The 21,918-nt window shown below is 38.1% G+C and overlaps 1 protein-coding gene across 1 annotated transcript in view; it reads left to right on the forward strand.

The window, feature by feature from the left end:
* Positions 1–359: 359 nt before the first annotated feature.
* The window catches only part of IGF2R (insulin like growth factor 2 receptor), a gene marked incomplete in the record, with an annotated part of 598,770 nt that continues 577,211 nt past the window's right edge, over positions 360–21,918 (forward strand). Inside the window, 1 exon segment of the mRNA XM_053711175.1 lies at positions 360–496. Within this exon segment, the coding sequence (XP_053567150.1) occupies positions 366–496 (131 nt within the window).

The raw sequence follows: 21,918 nt of genomic DNA on the forward strand, positions 1-21,918 counted from the left end.
TGTGTAAGGGGTTAAAGCCTGTGTAGGTAACGAATTACACACTGACTTGTCTGTGAGCGCCTGAGGGACACCTTGTGTTTTAAAGTCACCAAGTTTTTTTTATTATATTGGTCAAGTTTTTTTTAACTACACATTTACAGTATCCTACTATTTAATATGCTTTTATGTATTTAATTTAAAAAAAAAAAAAAACAGCTATAGCGCAATTCCATACAAGCGCTTTGCCAACCACATCCAGTCACAGGATAGCTCCTTCGACTACGTAACGTGGGAGGAGAGAACTCAACTACAACCGGTCATGTGACATGCAGCAGGCGTGGTTGTCACATGACGATCACATGACGTTTCGTTGGGCTGTCTGTAGTATGTCTGTGCTGGGGAGCTGTGCAAGCAGCGGCCACAGGATGAGACCCCGGGGAGCTACGTTACTTGTAATCGCCCTGCTCATGGTTACCGGCATCACGGCGCAGACCGGAGCACCGAGTGAGCTGTGCGGGTGCGTAGTTTGAGATAGTGGTACAGACACGAACACTTCCTCTAGTAACAGCATTGTCATCTACTGGGATATGCAGCATAAGACAATGCACACATGGATGTTGCACTGTCAGCTACTAACAAAAACACATTTAATTACAGACTGTTATTTGTATATAATCTCTGGGATGGTTATTAGTTATAAATGCCATCATTTCAGCTGAAAAATGCGTATATTATTATTAGTAGTATAATGTATTGCGCAGAGAGAGAGAACCAGCTTTTATGTGAATTATTTGTAGTAAAAGGGCACAATTGTATATGCTGTGAGTACATTAAAGGGACATAAAACACTAAAAAAATTATTTTATGATTCAGATACAGCATACAATTAAACAACTTTCAAGTTTTCTTCCAGAATCTAATTTGCTTTGTTTTTCTTGGTAGCCTTTGTTGAAAAGCACACTAGTTAGGCTCAGGAGCTGGGAACTAGCACAAATATCTCATATAATTGGTTTACCAATGTGTTCAGCTAGCTCCCAGTAGTGCATTGGTGCTCCTTCAATAAAGGATACTAAGAGAATGAAGCATAATTGATAATAGAAGTAAATTGGAAAGTTGTTTTAAAATGGTATGTTCTCGCCAAACCATGAGAGAAAAAAAATGGGTTTTATGTCCCTATAATTGCAAACTGCTTTTTATGTTTTACTTATTTTATGACCGAAAAAATAATAAAATATATATATATATATATATATATATATATATATATATATATATATACTCACACAAGTATGTCAGTTTGCAGATCTACAATGATTATGGATATATGTAAGTTTGCAGGTTAAAATTGACACATATAATGATAAATTGTTGTGAGTAAAAAAATAAAAAAAAATAAAAATAAAAAATATATATATTTTTTTTTAATCACAACAATTTATCATATGTGTCAATTTTAACCTGCAAACTTACATATATCCATAATCATTGTGATCTGCAAACTGACATACATGTGTGTGTTTGTGTGTGTATATATATGTGTGTGTGTGTGTATATATACACACACGCACGCACGCGCACGCACGCACACACACACGCACGTGGCCCTCGTTTTACAACGGTTCAATTTACACCGTTTCAGAATAACAACCTTTTTTTCCAGTCATGTGACTATTGAGAAGCAGTGCATTTATTAAAATAGCCAGTAGGTGGAGCTGTCCGCTTGTTGCAGCAAAGCCAAGCAAGCTGAAATTAATCAGTTTAACCAGACCTGAGCTATCGAGCAGATTTCAAAGGAACAAGATCTTCCTGTCTATAAATCAGTCCAGATTAGAATGCATAGAAAGAACTGTTTGCAGAAAAATGAAAAAGTGAAGTCTGTGTTGTGTGATTATTTCGTTAGGTTTATAATGCTGTTTAGCAAATGTTTTTGTTCATTTAACTTCGTTTAATTATATATTCTGTGTTGTGTGATTATTTTATTAGGTTTATAATGCTGTTTAGCATTTAAAGTCTTCATTTCAAAGCTTTAAAAATAATGTTTTAGGTGTTACTTATGACAATTTTGAGAGGAGCCTGGAACCTAACTCCCTCACTTCCCATTGACTTACATTATAAACTGGGTTTCAATTTACGTTTTTTTTTACGCCTAACCCCCGCGTAAACTGAGGGCTACCTGTGTGTGTGTGTATGTATGTATATATATTATATATATATTTTTTTTTTTTTTAAAGGGACATGAAACCCACATTTTTACTTTCATGATTCATACAGCATACAATTTTAAACAACCTACTAATTTTTGATTGCATTTGATCTCTTGGTATCCTTTGTTGAAAAGCATGGAGGTAAGCTCAAAGGAGTACATGTTGCTGGAGCACTAATATGACAGCCGGTTTGCAAGTATGTTATCCATTTGCAAGCACACTAGATTATAGCACTATTTCCTGCCATTTAGTGCGCCAAACACCTACCCAAGTATCTTTTCAACAAAAAAATAACATGGTAGTGAAGCAAATTTGATAATAGAAGTAAACTGGAAACTTAAATTGTTTGCTCTGTCTGAATCACAAGTGAAAATGTTTGGGTTTCATATCCCTTTAAGATATACAGGATTGAAAAATGACTGCATAGCATTGTAATATGCACACAGAATCACACATTGCTAGCAGGCTTGTAGACATTCAGATAGAGTAACGCTGCACATAAATTCATCATGCAGCACTCAACCTTGTTGGAGGCTTTTTTTTTTTTTTAGGAGGCCGTAAAGAGAGGCCTCAGTAAGGATACATTATTTGGAAAAAATAGAAGTAAAAGATAATTTTTGAACAGGGTTCAATAAATCTGTTTAAAATTTAGGAGCCAGACAGTGGTATTTGTATATAGATATATGGACAATACCCCAAATAGTTAGGAGCTAGAGGTAACATTCTAGGATCCAGTGGCTCCCTTGCTACTGGGTTTGTCGAGCCCTGATTAAAAACCTTTTAGCTAGTATGACGCTTATACTTTTGTGCTTGATAAACACCGGCAAAATAATTAGTACTGTACTTACAGACACAAAAATTAGCTAATATATATGTAAATACACTTTAATACTCAGTTTGTTAAAGGGACAGTCTAGTCAAAATTAAACTCATGATTCAGCTAGACCATGCAATTTTAAGCAACTTTCTAATTTACTCCTATTATCCATTTTTCTTTGTTCTCTTGCTATCTTTATTTGAATGTAATCATAAGAGCCGGACCATTTTTGGTTCAGCACCTGGGTATCGCTTGCTTGATTGGTGGCTACATTTAGACACCAATCGGAAAGTGCTATCCATGTGCTGACCCAAAAATGGGCTGGCTCCTAAGCTTAAATTCTTGCTTTTTCAAATAAAGATAGCAAGAGACTATAGAAAAATTGATAATAGGAGTAAATTAAACAGTTGCTTAAAATTGCATGCTCTATTTGAATCATGAAAGTTTAATTTTAGACTAATCCTTTAACTAGATTCAGATGGAACATGTCATTTTAAGACCATTTTAAATTCACTTCTATTTTCAAATGTGTTTAATTATATTGGTATCCCTTGTTAAAGGAATAGTCTAGTCATAATTAAACTTTCACGATTCAGATAGAGCAGCAACGTTCTAATTTACTCCTATTATGACATTTTCTTCGTTCTCTTGGTATCTTTATTTGAATGTAAGAGTGGGAGCCGGCCCATTTTTAGTTTAGCACCTGGGTAGCGTTTGCTGATTGGTGGCTACATTTAGACACTAATCAGAAAGCAATTATGAAATTATGACTCTTAGGGAAGTCTCCCTAAGTGTGATGCAGGAATCCAGACGTGGACCCGTTGCTCATTGTGTCTAGAGGGATGTGGCTGCACCTCACATACTAGGCCGAAACGTACGTCTGGGGTTTTGCCGTTTCTCTTGTTCTGAGAGGGATTGCCTGGTAAATACCTGCACACATTTTGTCTCTTGTGATTGACTAACTAAATGTGTTTAGCTAGCTGTCAGTAGTGCAATGCTGTTCATTCGGTAAAGTATAACAAGAGAATGAAGCAAATTAGATAATATAAGTAAATTGGAACGTTGTTTAAAATTGTATGTTCTATCCAAATAATAAAAGACAATTTTAGTGATTTAAAGGGACAGGAAGCCCCAAATACTATGACCTTCAGACATTTACTATCTCCAGTAACCATTGCAAGCCATGCATACATAAATATATTTGCAACTCACACTTTTAGATTTCTCAGTATGTCACAAATACTCCTAGAAGGGCTGGAACCCACATTTGTTTTAGTGTTTCTCTCTTGGTCACGCAGGCACACGCGTTCATCATCCCCCTACTCTTGGTCACGCAGGCACACACGTTCATCATCCCCCTACTCTTGGTCACGCAGGCACACACGTTCATCATCCCCCTACTCTTGGTCACGCAGGCACACACGTTCATCACTCCCCCTACTCTTGGTCACGCAGGCACACACGTTCATCACTCCCCCTACTCTGGGTCACGCAGGCACACGCCTTCATCACTCCCCCTACTCTGGGTCACGCAGGCACACACGTTCATCACTCCCCCTACTCTTGGTCACGCAGGCACACACGTTCATCACTCCCCCTACTCTTGGTCACGCAGGCACACGCGTTCATCACTCCCCCTACTCTGGGTCACGCAGGCACACGCGTTCATCACTCCCCCTACTCTTGGTCACGCAGGCACACGCCTTCATCACTCCCCCTACTCTGGGTCACGCAGGCACACGCCTTCATCACTCCCCCTACTCTGGGTCACGCAGGCACACGCCTTCATCACTCCCCCTACTCTTGGTCACGCAGGCACACGCATTCATCACTCCCCCTACTCTTGGTCACGCAGGCACACGCCTTCATCACTCCCCCTACTCTTGGTCACGCAGGCACACGCCTTCATCACTCCCCCTACTCTGGGTCACGCAGGCACACGCCTTCATCACTCCCCCTACTCTGGGTCACGCAGGCACACGCCTTCATCACTCCCCCTACTCTGGGTCACGCAGGCACACGCCTTCATCACTCCCCCTACTCTGGGTCACGCAGGCACACGCCTTCATCACTCCCCCTACTCTGGGTCACGCAGGCACACGCCTTCATCACTCCCCCTACTCTGGGTCACGCAGGCACACGCCTTCATCACTCCCCCTACTCTGGGTCACGCAGGCACACGCCTTCATCACTCCCCCTACTCTGGGTCACGCAGGCACACGCCTTCATCACTCCCCCTACTCTGGGTCACGCAGGCACACGCCTTCATCACTCCCCCTACTCTGGGTCACGCAGGCACACGCCTTCATCACTCCCCCTACTCTGGGTCACGCAGGCACACGCCTTCATCACTCCCCCTACTCTGGGTCACGCAGGCACACGCCTTCATCACTCCCCCTACTCTGGGTCACGCAGGCACACGCCTTCATCACTCCCCCTACTCTGGGTCACGCAGGCACACGCCTTCATCACTCCCCCTACTCTGGGTCACGCAGGCACACGCCTTCATCACTCCCCCTACTCTGGGTCACGCAGGCACACGCCTTCATCACTCCCCCTACTCTGGGTCACGCAGGCACACGCCTTCATCACTCCCCCTACTCTGGGTCACGCAGGCACACGCCTTCATCACTCCCCCTACTCTGGGTCACGCAGGCACACGCCTTCATCACTCCCCCTACTCTGGGTCACGCAGGCACACGCCTTCATCACTCCCCCTACTCTTGGTCACACACGTTCAGTATCCTCCGACGCTGGGGCATTCAGGCACACAGTCATGCAACTACTGTTATGGATTCAGTCAGTGGCAGTTTCCTCTCAGGATCATCAGTGCTTTGCGAGTCAGAGTGATAGTTTTACTATGTGTTTAACTCTCTGAGAGATAGATAGAAAAGAGAGAGATATACATTTTTTTAGGTTGGAAAATATATTGTATGTGTATATTTTCTTTTAAATGCTTAAAGTGATACTAAAACCAAAAAAAAATATTTTGTGATATAGACAGAGCAATTTTATTCTATCAACGTTTCTTTGTTCCATAGTATTCTTTGTTAAAGAGATCTCTAGGTAAGTGTCTGGAGCACTACATGACAGGAAATAGTGCTGCCATCTAGTGTTTTTGGAAATAGATAACATTGTTGCAAAACTGCTGCAATATAGTGCTCCAGACTCATGCACGCTCCTGAGCTTTTAAAAAACAAAAACAAACAAAGGTGTTGTCAGAGGTGTTGTTATATTTATTATTATTATTATTATTAATAAAAATATATATATATATATATATATATATATATATATATATATATATATATATATATATATATATATATATATATATATATATATATATATATATATAGTTATTTTACTAAGCTATTTTATATTATTGATGTGCATAAAAATAATCAAATGTTTCACAGTCCAATTGTTGGAGTTTCTTAAGCCACTAGACAGTAACTTTCTTAACATTCAGTTGGTGACAGTTATTGAGCAATATTTGTGAGACGCTATTATAATTGTCTCCACCTTAATGTGTTGAAAAATACAACTCAACATTATCATTAATAGGAGCTCACTTAGATTTGCTGTACTCCCCCCCCCCCCCAAAAAAAACAAAAAAAATAATAGTGCTGTCTTATGATCTTTGAACTGCCTTAAAGAAAAGGGTGGGAATCTTTTGATGTTGAACCAAATAAAAGCAACCTTTGAAGTGAACTATAATTTCTGTCCAAATTCTAATATGACATATTTGATAGGCTTGCTGTTTATTGATTAGTGGAAAATGTCACTGGAGTTTAAAGGGACAGTCTACACCAGAATTGTTATTGTTTTAATAGATAGATCATTCCTTTATTACCCATTCCTTAGTTTTGCATAACCAACACTGCCCCCTTATTTCAGTTCTTTTGACAGACTTGCATTTTAGCCAGTCAGTGCTGACTCCTAGGTAACTCCACGTGCGTGAGCACAATGTTATCTATATGGCTCACATGAACTAACACCCTCTAGTGGTGAAAAACGGTCAAAATGCATTCACATTAGGGGCAGCCTTCAAGGTCTTAGAAATTAGCACATGAACCTCCTAGGTTTAGCTTTCAACTAAGAATACCAAGAGAACAAAGCAAAATTGGTGATAAAAGTAAATTTGAAAAGTTATTTAAAATTTCATGCCCTATCTGAATCATGAAAGTTTATTTTGGACTAGGCTGTCCCTTTTTAAAAAGGGAAAAAAAAACAGAAAAAATATACTAGTCCATTCATACTGCTTTATTTTATTAATCTGAGACTAGTGTGTAAGAAACAAAATACATTTTATATGTTTAATTATCTTTAATATTATGTAAAACACAAATGGCACTGGTTTTCAAACCTGTGCCCAGGCCTCCCCAACAGGCCAGGTTTTCAGGATTACCTTTGATGAGAGCAGGTAAACTAACCATGTGTAATATTTTGTAAAGAACAAATTAATTGCCTTATTTAACATAAATGTATTTAATGATTTGTGCAATGCAATTTTTTTTATTATAAATATTAAGAAATTTTAGCTTAATATTGGCTACAATTTTAGCTCGGTGGTCAGTAAAATCAGTAAAAAAGTTGTGTGTGTATATATTTATCCCCCAGGCCCTTTTGAATGGGTGCACCACCTGGCTGATTTTGCTTACTACCCAGCTAAAATTTGTCAGTATTCAGGTAAAATTATCTAATAATAAAATTTGTATCTGTTTATTGCACAACCTTTTGTTACATTATGCAATATATATGTGTTTTGTAAATTATAGCTGCACGTTAGTATAGTTTACATTTGCTGAACTGTTCAGTATTAAACCAGATCTTGTGGTTAACCTGAGTGACAGGAAATGGTGAAAAGTTCAAGTGTGTGTGCCTGTAGTCTTACTTCCACTTATATATCCATACTGCGGGTAACCGGATACAGCTGCAGGTATGCACCGTTTTATAGGCACTATACCAGTGATGTGAACCTTGGCCCTCCAGATGCTTCAGAACTACATTTCCCATGATGCTCGACTGGTCTTCAGAGTGCGTGAGCATCATGGGAAATGTAGTTCTGAAACATCTTGAGAGCCAAGGTTTGCCATTACTGCACTATACAGACCAGGTCAGGGAATGCAACTCACTTAATCCTCTGTTGCTTGAAGGAACATGAAACCCATTTTTTTTCTCTTTTGATTTAAACAGTAAATGTGATGTTAACACCTTAATGACCACCAACATGCACTGCATGTCGGCGTTCGTTCACACGTGCATAGCGCAGGTCTTGCTGATATTGTCAAGACTGCGCTATATCTGCATGCCCCAGGAAGTTGCTGATGCTGCGCTAGTAAAACGACCGTGGATTACAGGATATGTTGATTGTTAAAGTGAATGTCAATTTTGATGCTAAAGTGCCCGGTTTTTAAAAATTTGATTAAAAACAGGGGCATTTTAATTCATCAAAATTTACATTTCGCTCCTGCTGTGAAAAAATACTTACCTTTTAATCTTTACAGCAGCTCCAGCTTCCTCCGCCCGTTGCAAAGCCTCTTCCTGGGTCTAAAATGAGGAATCCGGCTTCCTCCAATCACGGCGTTGAATCAGACACCGATTGGAGGATGACCTATCCATCATTTCTGAAGTCAGAAATGGCTTGCGACGACGGGAGGAAGTTGGAGCTGCTGTGAAGATTAAAAGGTAAGTTTTTTTTTTTTTTTTTGTTTTTTTTTTTTTTTGTTTTTTTTCTCTCTCAACAGGAGTGAAATATAAATTTTGATGAATTAAAGTGACCCTGTTTTTAATAAAATTTTTAAAAACCGTGCACTTTAGCATCAAAATTGACATTCACTTTAAGGGTGTAAACAACTTTCCAATTTATTTCTATCAAACTTGCCTCATTTTCTTGGCATTCTTTGTTGAAGGAGCAGTTATATGCATAAACCAATCAATAGCTAACTCTTAGTAATGCATTGCTGCTCCTGAGCCTACCTAGGTATGCTTTTAAACTAAGGATACCAATAGAATGAAGTAAATTAGTTAAAAGTAAATTGGAAAGTTGTTAAAAATCACATGTTCTTTCTGAATCATGAAAAGAACATATTTGGGTTTCATGTCTCTTTAATTCTGCTACTAACCATGTCTTTAACCCCTTAACGACTGAGGACGTGCAGGGTACGTCCTCAGAAAAAAGGCAGTTAATGCCTGAGAACGTACCCTGCACGTCCTCAGTGTGGAAAGCAGCTGGAAGCGATCCTGCTCGCTTCCAGCTGCTTTCCGGTTATTGCAGTGATGCCTCGATATGGAGGCATCCTGCAATAACCTTTTTAAGTAATCCGGTGCAGAGAGAGCCACTCTGTGGCCCTCTCTGCACCGGAGATCGGTGGCTACCTGCGTTGGTGGGTGGGAGCCGGACCGGGAGGCGGGTGGCGGCCATCGATGGCCATGTGGATGTGAAGGGGGGCGGGATCGTGGGCAGGGGTGGCTGGGGGCGCGCACGGGAGGGTGGGGGCGGGCGCGTGCACGGGGAGGGAGCGGGTGGGAACCGCTACACTGCAGAAAATTTGAAAATAAAAAGATAAAAAATCAGCAAATCATTAAATCATTAAAATCATTAAATAATCAGCAAGGTGGTGGGGGTTTGTCTGTGGGGGGGGGGGGGGGGGGGAAGCTACACTACAGAAAAAAAAAAAACCAAAGACAAAAAAAGCACTTTTTATTGTAAACTGGGTACTGGCAGACAGCTGCCAGTACCCAAGATGGCCCCCAATAAGGCAGAGGGGAGGGTTAGAGAGCGGTTTTGGGGGGGATCAGGGAGGTTGGGGGCTAAGGGGGGGGATCCTACACAGTAGCATATGTAAATATGCTAAAAAAAAAAATCATTTTTTTTTTAAAACCCTTTTATTTTAGTACTGGCAGACTTTCTGCCAGTACTTAAGATGGCGGGGACAATTGTGGGGTGGGGGAGGGAAGGGAGCTGTTTGGGAGGGATCAGGGGGTGGGATGTGTCAGATGGGAGGCTGATCTCTACACTAAAGCTAAAATTAACCCTGCAAGCTCACTACAAACTCCCTAATTAACCCTTTCACTGCTAGCCATAATACACGTGTGAGGCGCAACAGGATTTAGTGGCCTTCTAATTACCAGAAAGCAACGCCAAAGTCATATATGTCTGCTATTTCTGAACAAAGGGGATCCCAGACAAGCATTTACAACCATTTGTGCCATAATTGCACAAGCTGTTTGTAAATGATTTCAGTGAGAAACCTAAAATTGTGAAAAATTTTACGTTTTTTTTAATTTGATCGCATTTGGCGGTGAAATGGTGGCATGAAATATACCAAAATGTGCCTAGATCAATACTTGGGGTTGTCTACTACACTACACTAAAGCTAAAATTAACCCTACAAGCTCCCTAAAAGCTCCCTAATTAACCCCTTAACTGCTGGGCATGATACACTTGTGGTGCGCAGTGGCATTTAGCGGCCTTCTAATTACCAAAAAGCAACGCCAAAGCCATATATGTGTGCTATTTATGAACAAAGGGGATCCCAGAGAAGAATTTACAACCATTTATGCCATAATTGCACAAGCTGTTTGTAAATGATTTCAGTGAGAAACCTAAAGTTTGTGAAAAAATTTGTGAAAAAGTGAACAATTTTTTGTATTTGATCGCATTTGGAGGTGAAATGGTGGTATGAAATATACCAAAATTGGCCTAGATCAATACTTTGGGATGTCTACTAAAATAAAATATATACATGTCAAGGGATATTCAGGGATTCCTGAAAGATATCAGTGTTCTAATGTAACTAGCGCTAATTTTGGAAAAAAATGGTTTGGAAATAGCAAAGTGCTACTTGCATTTATGGCCCTATAACTTGCAAAAACAGCAAAGAACATGTAAACATTGGGTATTTCTAAACTCAGGACAAAATTTAGAAACTATTTAGCATGGGTGTTTTTTGGTGGTTTTAGATATGTAACAGATTTTGGGGGTCAAAGTTAGAAAAAGTGTGTTTTTTTCAATTTTTCCTCATATTTTATCATTTTTTTTATCATAAATTATAAGATAGGATGAAAATAATGGTATCTTTAGAAAGTCCATTTAATGGCGAGAAAAACGGTATATAATATGTGTGGGTACAGTAAATGAGTAAGAAGAAAATTACAGCTAAACACAAACACCGCAAAAATGTAAAAATAGCCTTGGTCCCAAACGGACAGAAAATGGAAAAGTGCTCTGGTCACTAAGGGGTTAAAGGGATTATAAAAACAGTTGCACTTTCATTCATTAAACTTTACAAAGACGCTTATTTTTTATAATACTTACCTTTGTTTTATGGTAAACCTGACACAGATCTTCCTCCCGCAGCTCCTGCTTTCTTTAGCAGATCAATGACGAATTTGGCTTCCTCCAATCGTTGTTTGCCTCCTTCGGAGTCCAGCTCGTGTGGCACACAACGATTGGAGGAAGCCGGATCTAATGTATGCCATGCATATACAACATATGTACTAGAAATGTAATAGACAGTGTATGCTCCACACCTCATATTACACAAAAGCAGAAGCACCAGGAGGGAAATTAAATCTGCTGAGTTAATTACAACTGTACAGCATAATAACCCAATAAAATAACCACTTAAAATAGAAGCTTACTTTTAAGTCTAATAATTATTCCTCTTGGGGGGGGGGGGGGAGGCGTATCCAGCACTTAGTCAGCATTAGTATAGCCCAGTGAATGATACCCTAATGAGCCACTGATAATCTTGTTATGTTGTTTAAAATTGTATTCTTGTTTTTGCATGCTAAGAATGAGTACCCCCCCTGTAGTTTTCATTTATCTAACTTCCTTTAAATGTAAAGGGACATTAAAAACTAAATACATTTTATAAGCATAATAATGAGGTTAACCTTTTAAAGCCGTTATGACGTTCTATTCTGTCATAATTAGACTGGGCTTTAAAGCCGTTATGACGGAATAGAACGTCATAGCTAACGGCTGTCCTGAAGCCTTCTGTGCTTCAAGGATTTAATTGCGGTCTGGAGGGCGTTCCTAGGATTGTAGGGACGCCCCCCAGATGCGATCCAATAATTGAAATCTCAGTTGTTCCGATGTAGGCACTTTAACCCTGTCACGAAAGGGTTAATCCCTGTCTTCCTCTAGACATGGGTGCCACCATGTTGAAATCTAGCTTTCACTACATTCCAGTGCTGAGGTGTTTGCAGCAACTCTGCTTCAGATAGCTGCAGTGTAACCTAGGTTCCAAAATGGTGGCACCCATAATTAGAGAGAGGTGCATGAAATGTATGTAGTGTTTAATGTCCTGTTTAAGAGAAACTAAAATGAAAATGAAACTTTCATGATATACACACAGAATATAAAAAAAAAATAAAAATCTGGTTTACTTCTATTATCCAATTGCGCACAGTCTTGCTAACTTTATGGTGTGCCAGGTGCTACTGTGCATGGATATGAGACTATGATAGCTTGTCACATGATACTGGGGGCATGGAGATAACCTAAAACTTTGAAATTTGTGAGAAAAAAAATATGTTTCAAAGTGAATGTTCTTGCTTTTGTCTTTTTATTATATATTTCTTAATTTAGCTAATTCTACTTCTACGGTGTTATGCTATTTTAAGTTTACTTAAAGGGCCATGATACCCAAATGTTGAAACAGTTGAAAGTGATACAGCATAGCTGTATAAAACTGACTAGAAAATATCACCTGAACATTTCTATGTAAAAAAAAAAAGATATTTTGCCTCATAAATTCATCAGTAGCCACATCCCATTGTAAAGGACTTCTAAGCAGCAAATCAGTATGTCTGTCCCAGGACAGCTAAGGGAGTGAGCTTACGTGCACACATCTTTTTTTCCCTATTCAGCTTAAAGGGCCATAATACCCAAATGTTTAAACACTTGAAAGTGATGCAGTATAGCTGTAAAAAGCTGACTAGAAAATATCTCCTGAGCATCTCTATGTAAAAAAGAAAGTTATTTTACCTCAAAAGTTTCTCAGCAGCCACATCCCATTGTAAAGGACTACTAAGCAGCAAATCAGTATGTCTGTCCCGGGACAGCCGAAGGGTTGAGCCTCATGCACTCTCATGTTATTTCCCTATTCAGTGTAAGGAAGTTTACAATGAAATCTCATGAGATCACAGTAAAAGAGTTCATGACCTCAGCACTGCTGATGCTGATTGGCTGCTGTTCATTTCTTCATTTTTTTTTTCCTGCAGCTGAGCAGCAGCTGAGTATAACTTTTTACACAGAACTTACTCTGCTGAGCTGAGGAAATTGTAAGGTAAAATATCTTCCTTTTTTACATAGAGATGCTCAGGTGATATTTTCCTGTCAGCTTTTTACAATTATACTGCATCAGTTTCAAGTGGTTTAGCATATGAGCATTATGTCCCTTTAAATTGAAATAATGTGGAATTGCTGATTTAAGGTTGATGTTTCATGTACCTTGTCCTCTTCTTCTGTTGCAATATTGTACTGACCATAAAGTAAATTGGCTATAATTGAATGCTTTATTGCAAATCCTAAAACAAATACTCAAATTATAAAAAAAAAAAATCTGTAATTTAGCAAGAAAATTAAAGTGATGGTAAATTTATGCTATTTAAAACCAGTGAATCCCATATTTATGTTTATAAATAACTTTATCTTTATAAAAAATATCTTTTATTTACACCTGTGACGTGTTCTTCCTCTGTCCTCCTTATATTTCCTGCTTTTTAGCCTCCATGACGTATATAGAGCAGTCCCACCCGCTTTCTATGTAGACCACAATGCGCATTCCCGAGAAGAAACTAAACGACAGTCCTGCCGTCTATAAATATTGTTTCAGATACTATTACTGAAGCTCCAAGTAAGACAAGCATGGGCAATTTTTTTTAAAAAAAATCGTCATTGTAAACGAATGCCAAATATGGCTGCAGGCAGTGGCATTCGGTTCTTTTTTGGTGCCAGATATATCTGGCACCAAAAAAGAACCATGCCACTACCTGCTGCCATATTTGTCATTCAGTATTGCTTCAGACTTGAGAAATGAAGGAACTCTTCCGAAAAGCTTGTCAACTTATAAATGTATCATTAGTCCAATAAAAAGGTATCATTGCTCAATGTTAATATTGATATCTTATTTTGATAGCATTCGTTTAGCAAATGTTTACCGAATTCCAAAAATTGGTCCATGCCTATTTTACTTGGAGCTTCAGTAACAGCATCTGAAACAATATTTATAGAGGGCATGACTGTCGTATAGTTTCTTCTGTACTTTTTAGAAAGCTCTTTATAAATGCAGAGAAATCAAAGTACTTTTTTTTTTTCCTTAGAAGCCATGAGTCAGTGTTTCCCCGACGGCGTACACTTACTGTCTTAATTCTGAAGTGTGATCTGTCAAGAAACTAATATAGCAAGCTTTGACCTATTTGAATGAGTGTGTATGTTAAAATGAGGTTTCGTTACCTTGTGTGATAAGGTTTTACCGTCATAAAGCATAGAGTTTAAGGTATCACTGTTTTTCTTAGTAATAACTCCCCCCCCCCTCCTTTTACAAAATATTTGTTGTGTAAAATATTGTTTCTGGTATTCTGTGGTAGTGACAATAAATGAAACTGATGTTGACTGGATTTGTCTTTCAGTAACATAGTATGTTTGCATTGGTCTTTGCTATATGAAGAGTCCCACAGGCACACAAAAGTGAGATTTAGATTAAAGCAGTGCTTGACAAATCTGTTTAAAAATTAGGAGCTAGTAAGAATATTTAGGAGCCAGATATATTTTTAGGAGCCAGACAGTGGGAATTGTTTATAACTTATATGGAAAAATAAAATTCTAGGAGCCAGTGGCTCCTGGGTTTATCAAGCCCTGGATTAAGGCATATCAAGATTTTATCCACAGAGTCTTTGCATCATTTTCTCTTGTTGACATTTTTTTAACCCTTTGGGTGCTAAGCTGTTTTAAGGTTTTTTATTTTTTTAAATATTTTTTTTTATTTTTTTTTTTATCTTTTTTTCCCCAGATCCCAAAGACTTACACTCTCCAACGGTGGGTCTTGGGGGTCTGTAGCTGCTTAGATGCCTGAGATACAGGCTTCAATGCATTCCCCCCTGCTCCTATACTTATCATTGTTCATTTTAAATAAAGTTGCGCAGTGACGTCAAGTCATTGCGCGTGATGTCACTGCGCATAACGTGAAGCCCCGGCGATGCCTGTCACTATGCAGGCCCGATCGCCGGGGTAGGAGTGGGTGGAAGCTCCCAGATTTCCCTTAAGGTGGGAGAGTGCTAGAGACGTCTCTGAGCCGTTGTTGGAACCCGAGTGGGAAACACTGCGACGGCTCGGAGCCGTCGTTGGCACTCAAGGGGTTAAGGGATGTGAAACTCAAGTTTTTTTTTTTTTTTTCTTATGTGATTTTGTTAGAGCATGCAGTTTTAAATAACTTTCCAATTTACTTATATTATCTGATTTCTTTAGTTCTCTTAGTATCCTTTGTTTTAAAAAAAATACCTAGGTAGGCTTACATATATGCCTCATGCTATTGGCTCACCCATGTGCATTGCTGTTTCTTCAACCAAGGCTACCAAAGAACAAAGCATATTACACAATATAAGTAAATTGGAAAGTTGTTTGAAATTGTATGCTCTATCTAAATTTGGGGTTTTATGTCTCTTTAAAATATTACATTTTGTTGCTGCCCTGAATGAAACTTTCCCTCCTATAGGATTATTGGTTTTAGATCCCCCTACTGATAATGTGTTATGTCTGTATATGTTAATAATCATAAAATAGATCTGTATAATAAACAAATGCATGATAAAAAGACAATGCAATAGCACTATGGGGTAAATTTACTAAATGTCAAACGGACATGATTTGCTTTAGCGGATCATGTCTGCTAGACATCACTAAATACCGACTGCATACGCTGTTGGCATTTATCATTGCACAAGCATTTCTAGTGATATACGTGTGCAATGCTGCCCCCTGCTCACTGACGGCCAATTGGCAGCTTGCAGGGGCTGTCAATCATCCCGATCGTATCTTATCGGGATGATTTCAATCCGCCACCTCCTTATCCTTATGACCGCTGCTTCTTGACTTCCGCTTCAGACGATCCTTAAATGATGGGCCTCCGAACCAGAATCTGCTGCCTAATAAATGGAGCCCTTAGTCTGAACTTCAAATGAGTAGTAGATTTTAATTTTTAATTTTTTTTTCTAACAAATTTCAAAGTTATGTCTATTTCCACTCCTGTAAGTATCATGTGATATCCATCAGCCAATCACAAATGTATATACGTATATACTGTGAATTCTTGCACATGCTCAGTATGAGCTGGTGACTCAAAAAGTGTAAATATAAAAAGATTGCACATTTTGTTAATGGAAGTAAATTGGAAAATTATTTAACATTGCTGCTCTATCTGAATCATGAAAGTTTCAGTTTGACTTGAGTGTCTCTTTTAAGTTTATGGCAAGTGTTAGATAATGCTTTTCTGTGTGGTGTGGTCACCTTTTGTAATGCATGTTGTTTTGTAACTAGTGAAACTGCACTGTAGTTCTTAAAGGGACAGTCAACATCAGCATTTTTGTTGTTTTAAAAGATAGATAATCCCTTAATTACCAATTCCCCAGTTTTGCATAACCAACACAGTTATAATTATACACGTTTTACCTCTGTAATTACCTTGTATCTAAGCCTCAGCAGACTGCACCCTTATTTCAGTTCTTTTGGCAGACTTGCATTTTAGCCAATCAGAGCTGTCTCCCTGGTAAATTCACGTGCATGAGCTCAATGTTATCTATATGAAACATGTGAACGAATGCCCTCTAGTGGGTAAATGCATTTAGATTAGAGGCGGCCTTCAAGGTCTAAGAAATTAGCATATGAACCTCCTAGGTTTTAGCTTTTTACTAAGAATACCAAGAGAACAAAGCAAAATTGGTGATAAAAGTAAATTGGAAAGTTGTTTAAAATTACATACCCTATTTGAAACATGAAAGTTTTTTTTTTTTTTTTTTTTTTTGGACTTGACTGTCCCTTTAATCTGCTGTCAGACCCTGGTTTGCAGGTTGCTGCGCACTTCATGTGTTGCAAAGTCTTCTCTGTGCAACATAACAATGTGATTTTTGTCTTTCTTCCATGTTCATGCCATGTAGTTTTTCCTGTTTTGCAAAAACTTTTCTCTCTAAATGTAACACATTTTTCTGATGCTTTTCATGTCTCTTGTGGAATCTCATGACTTTTTCAAATGTGAAAAAGGATTTGAAAGCTCTGTACTCATTGAAATGGTTACACACAGTTTAATACTATTAAAGGGACATTTGTTCTACATATTCATGTGTGTATGCATGTGTTTGTATATTTATGTATATATTCTTTTACCAGGTTTCATCAAACATTTGGGGTCAGATTGCGACAGTTGCGCGTAAGCGAAAAGGGGTTTATCGCAGCTGTTTGCATCAGGTTTTTTGCTCTTATAACATTGAAATTAAACGCAATTGCTTGAGAGAAATTGAAGTTAATGCACGTCGGAATAGTTCCACAAAACACATAAAAAATACATTACAAAGTACAGTTACACTCATAATAACACCATCTAATAAAAATATTACAAAGAAATATTGTGCCAAAAGTTATAAAGGCTGTAAGATACAAGGCCTCAAGTGTTAGAAAAAAAAAAGGCAGGCAAAGGGCTTCAACCCTGCGATACATACAAATAATCTCCAAAGATGTGTGTGTACATTTGTATTTACAGACATAGATAATACACATATAAGCACATAAATACATATGTACAGATATGTAGAAGTGCATCCGTTGCAGTTAAGTAGATGAAAACATGAAAATCATATTTATGCAATATTCCTATTTAATAAAGTGTTACTGTGTATTTACTGTAAATATTTCACATTCCAATGATCTGTACATGCAAGAATATGTTCTAAGTATTTATAAATAGATATTCCTATATATCTGTATATAGCTATACTTTTATATAATCACACACGTATGTATCTATATCTATATCTATCTGATATACTACAGGAAAGTTCTTCTCTGTGAAAAGCATTGCTGGGCTAAAAGAAGTTGCACCCAGGTGGTAAATCGCCATAGAACAGGCTAACAATAGTATTGAGCCAGTTGTTCGTTCCTGTGAGTGCATTTCTCTCTGTATGTATTTAGTCTCCCTATGGGAAAAAGGGGAAACCAGACGTGGACTCTTTGCTCAGTGTGCTTAGAGGAATACTGCTACACCTCACTGACGAGGCCCAATGAAGGCCGAAACGATCGTCTGGGGTTGCTTTGTTCCTTGTTCAGAGAGGAGTTGCCTGGTATTTCGGTGCTGGACTGACTGTAATAGGCGGGATCAGACTGATATACTACAGGAAAGTTCTACTCTGTGAAAAGCATTGCTGGGCTAAAAGAAGTTGCACCCAGGTGGTAAATCGCCATAGAACAGGCTAACAATGGTATTGAGCTGGTTGTTCGTTCCTGTGAGTGCATTTCTCTCTGTGTGTATTTAGTCTCCCTATGGGAAAAAAGGGGAAACCAGACGTGGACTCCTTGCTCAGTGTGCTTAGAGGAATATGGCTACACCTCACTGACGAGGCCCAATGAAGGCCGAAACGATCGTCTGGGGTTGCTGTGTTCCTTGTTCAGAGAGGAATTGCCTGGTATTTCGGCACTGGACTGACCGTAATAGGCGGGATCAGACTGATATACTAATATATAATGTATGTATTGTACAAAAATACCATCAGATATATGTAGAAATATAATTATGAATAATAGAACATTGGAATTGGAAATATTCATATTTTCATGTCGGGTTAGTGCACTTGAAAATATGCGATCGTGTTATACATGAGTAGGGTGTTATTTCCCCCCCCTCTTTTTTTGCCCCATTGACGTCTATGGGGGACTAGGTTATTGCGTGCACGATATTCTAAGTTAGACTTTTTATGTATGTTGGGTTATCACGCGAGCGAAAACAGTTTACTTCCAACTCATAATATGAGCGAAACCCGAAGTGCGCAAAAAGCTTCTAGTGCAGTTAACGCTCGAGTGGGAACTTTAAATAGTGTTCCACTAGGACCCTGGCCCTTTGTGGGGAATGTCATTTTTATTATTAAAATATATTTTGAGTTTGGTGTCCCTCTACAAATACTCACCATAGTGCCATACTTAGTATCTTTTTTGTAGGTGATAAGTACCAAAATTCCAGATTAGGATAATGAATAGTTATCTGTTCTACATGTGCATGCCATTACTAATTAGCCAATATCTACAAAATTCATGTTTTGAAGTCTATAGGAGTTTTTTTTTTTTTTTTTTTTTTTTTTTTTTAAGATCATTTAAAAAATTAAAATGTAATATATAGTATTTTTATTTTTATGTTAGAATTTACCTTTAATGGAGCCTGGAAACTATTTCATGCAGAATTACAAATTTATCTTAAAGGGACATGAAACCCAACATTTTCCTTTCATGATTCAGATAGAGAATACAATTTTAAACAACTTTTAATTCTATTATTTAATTTGCTTCCTTTCTTTTGTTATCCTTTGCTGAAAGGTTTATCTAGGCAAGCTCATGAGCAGCAAAGAACCTAGGTTCTAGCTGCTGATTGGTCGCTGCATATAAATACCGATTTTCATTGGCTCACCCATGTGTTCAGTTAGAAACCAGAAATGCATTGCTGCTCCTTCAACAAATAATACCAAGAGACTAAAACAAATTAGATAATAGAAGTAAATTAGGATGTATTTTCTATCTGAATCATTAAAGAAAAAAAAATTGGTTTCATGTCCCTTTAAAGGGACTGTAAACATTGGTTAAATAAAAACTTTGATTATTTAATTATAATATAATATTACATTTATTATTGTTATGCAGAGAAAAAGCGCAGTGGAAGCGTTAAAAAAAGTTATAATATTTATTGCCAAACTACCCTTTTCTGGCCGCCTATCTAAAAAACCTTTTTTTTTATATTGATCGTCATAGCCCCTGCATCCAACAGCCGTTCGAACGTCCGTCTTCTCCTTTCATCACAGCGCGCGTTCCCTCTTGACGTGCGCATGCGTAATCCCGACTTCTTCCTTATACAGAATCGCAATGCTTTGTCGTGCATTGCGATTCTGTGTGTCTGATAGAGCGGTGAGTCACTCCTACAGACGAACGAGCAACAGTACTAAATTTTTAATGCCCCTTTGGATGCAGCAAAGAAACAATTGTGACTTTAACTTTCCTCTAATGTTATTGAAGCCCCTTTAAGCAACCGAGGTGCCTGCGTTAATGACAGATACAACATAATAGATGTTTGGAGCAGAAGAGATTATAATATCTATAGCTTCCTTCTTTGAAATGTAATTTAAAATATGATCTAAAGATTGTACCATAACCATTTAAATATATTTTAGTCTTTGCATTGTTTCGGTCCTTAATTGTTTTAGAAGTGAGGGGATTGGTCAGTCAAACTGGAAAAATATTAGGAAATCGTTTTACCCTTTTTGCAGTCTCTGCACATTTTTTGACCTGGCTTTGTAGCGTTCATAATATGATGAAATATATTGCACCGTTAAACATATTTGCCATAATTTTAAAAAAATATATACACATAGATCATAATTTATAATGCATCAATTTTCAATAGATTTGTCCATGGGATATATAGTTATTTACTGATATTGTGCATTATTTATTGTGCATTACATGATTGAACTTACAAAAAAAAAAAGTTTGTTTAAATTGCTCGTTATAGTTTAGGGTCGGTAAATGATTCTCTTCGCAATCGATGAGGGACAGGAATGTAACATAAGCAGTCGATTGCAATGCGCTTTGCATCGCGATCCACTGCTTACATTGTGAAGTAGACTGGCGGAATTGCGCATGCGCAGAGTAACACAGAATGCGCGCTCCAGGTATAGAGATGGGAGGAGAAAGTGTGTAGTGTGACGTAACTGCCCTGCAGCACTTACTTTGATAGATTTTACTCAGGCTGCATGGGCGGACAGAGAAGGAAAAAAACGGCAAAGAGAAAAATTGTGTTTTATTCGCTTCCGTAGCGCTTACACTCTGCACACTATAATGTTTCTATTCAAGTTATAGTTAAAAATGTAAATAGTGGTTAATAAGTACGAATGTTTACAGTCCCTTTAAGTGGAATCCATACTATCAAGATAATATATTTTTTGTTTTCCTGACTGTGATAAGAAAACAGATAAAATTAGTAACAACATTTTTTTTTCCCCACCATCCTCAAGCGCACTTGGTGTAATAATTTTCTAAAAAGTTTGGGAAATCTCATAGAGCACTGGTTTTTAAACTTGTCCTCAAATCTCTCTAACAGGCCAGACTTTAAGGATCACCCTGGGTGAGAGCCGGTAAAATAACTGTTTTTACTAATCATCTGATTATTTCACCTGTGCTCTAGTTCAGATATCCTGAAAAACTGGTCTTTTAGGGAGGTCTGAGACAGGTTTGAAAACCAGTATTATAGAGTGACTAAATACCTCCCTTTGCAGGACAAAGGCAGACTTTACAACCAAAGCTTTTCTCAAGTGGTGGGAGTTGGGAGGAAAATCAGTCTTACAGGTATTGACAGATGACGGCAGTACTATACTTTAGAGACTTACCAACTCAATATGATATACCACACTCACACCACTAGACGTATCTCCAAATGAGACACAGTTTCACTGACTTGTTGAGATCCAAGTTAAATGGACAGTCTAATCCAAATGAAACTTTCATGATTTAGATAGACCATGTCATTTTAAACAACTTTTCATATTACGTTTATCATCAAATTTGCTTTGTTCTCTTGGTATTCTTAGTTGAAAGCTAAATCTAAGTAGCCTCATATGCTAATTTCTAAGCCCTTTTAGTCCGCCTCTTATCTGAATGCA

Source organism: Bombina bombina, chromosome 4, assembly GCF_027579735.1.
Source record: "Bombina bombina isolate aBomBom1 chromosome 4, aBomBom1.pri, whole genome shotgun sequence".
In the NCBI taxonomy this organism is placed as follows: domain Eukaryota; kingdom Metazoa; phylum Chordata; class Amphibia; order Anura; family Bombinatoridae; genus Bombina; species Bombina bombina.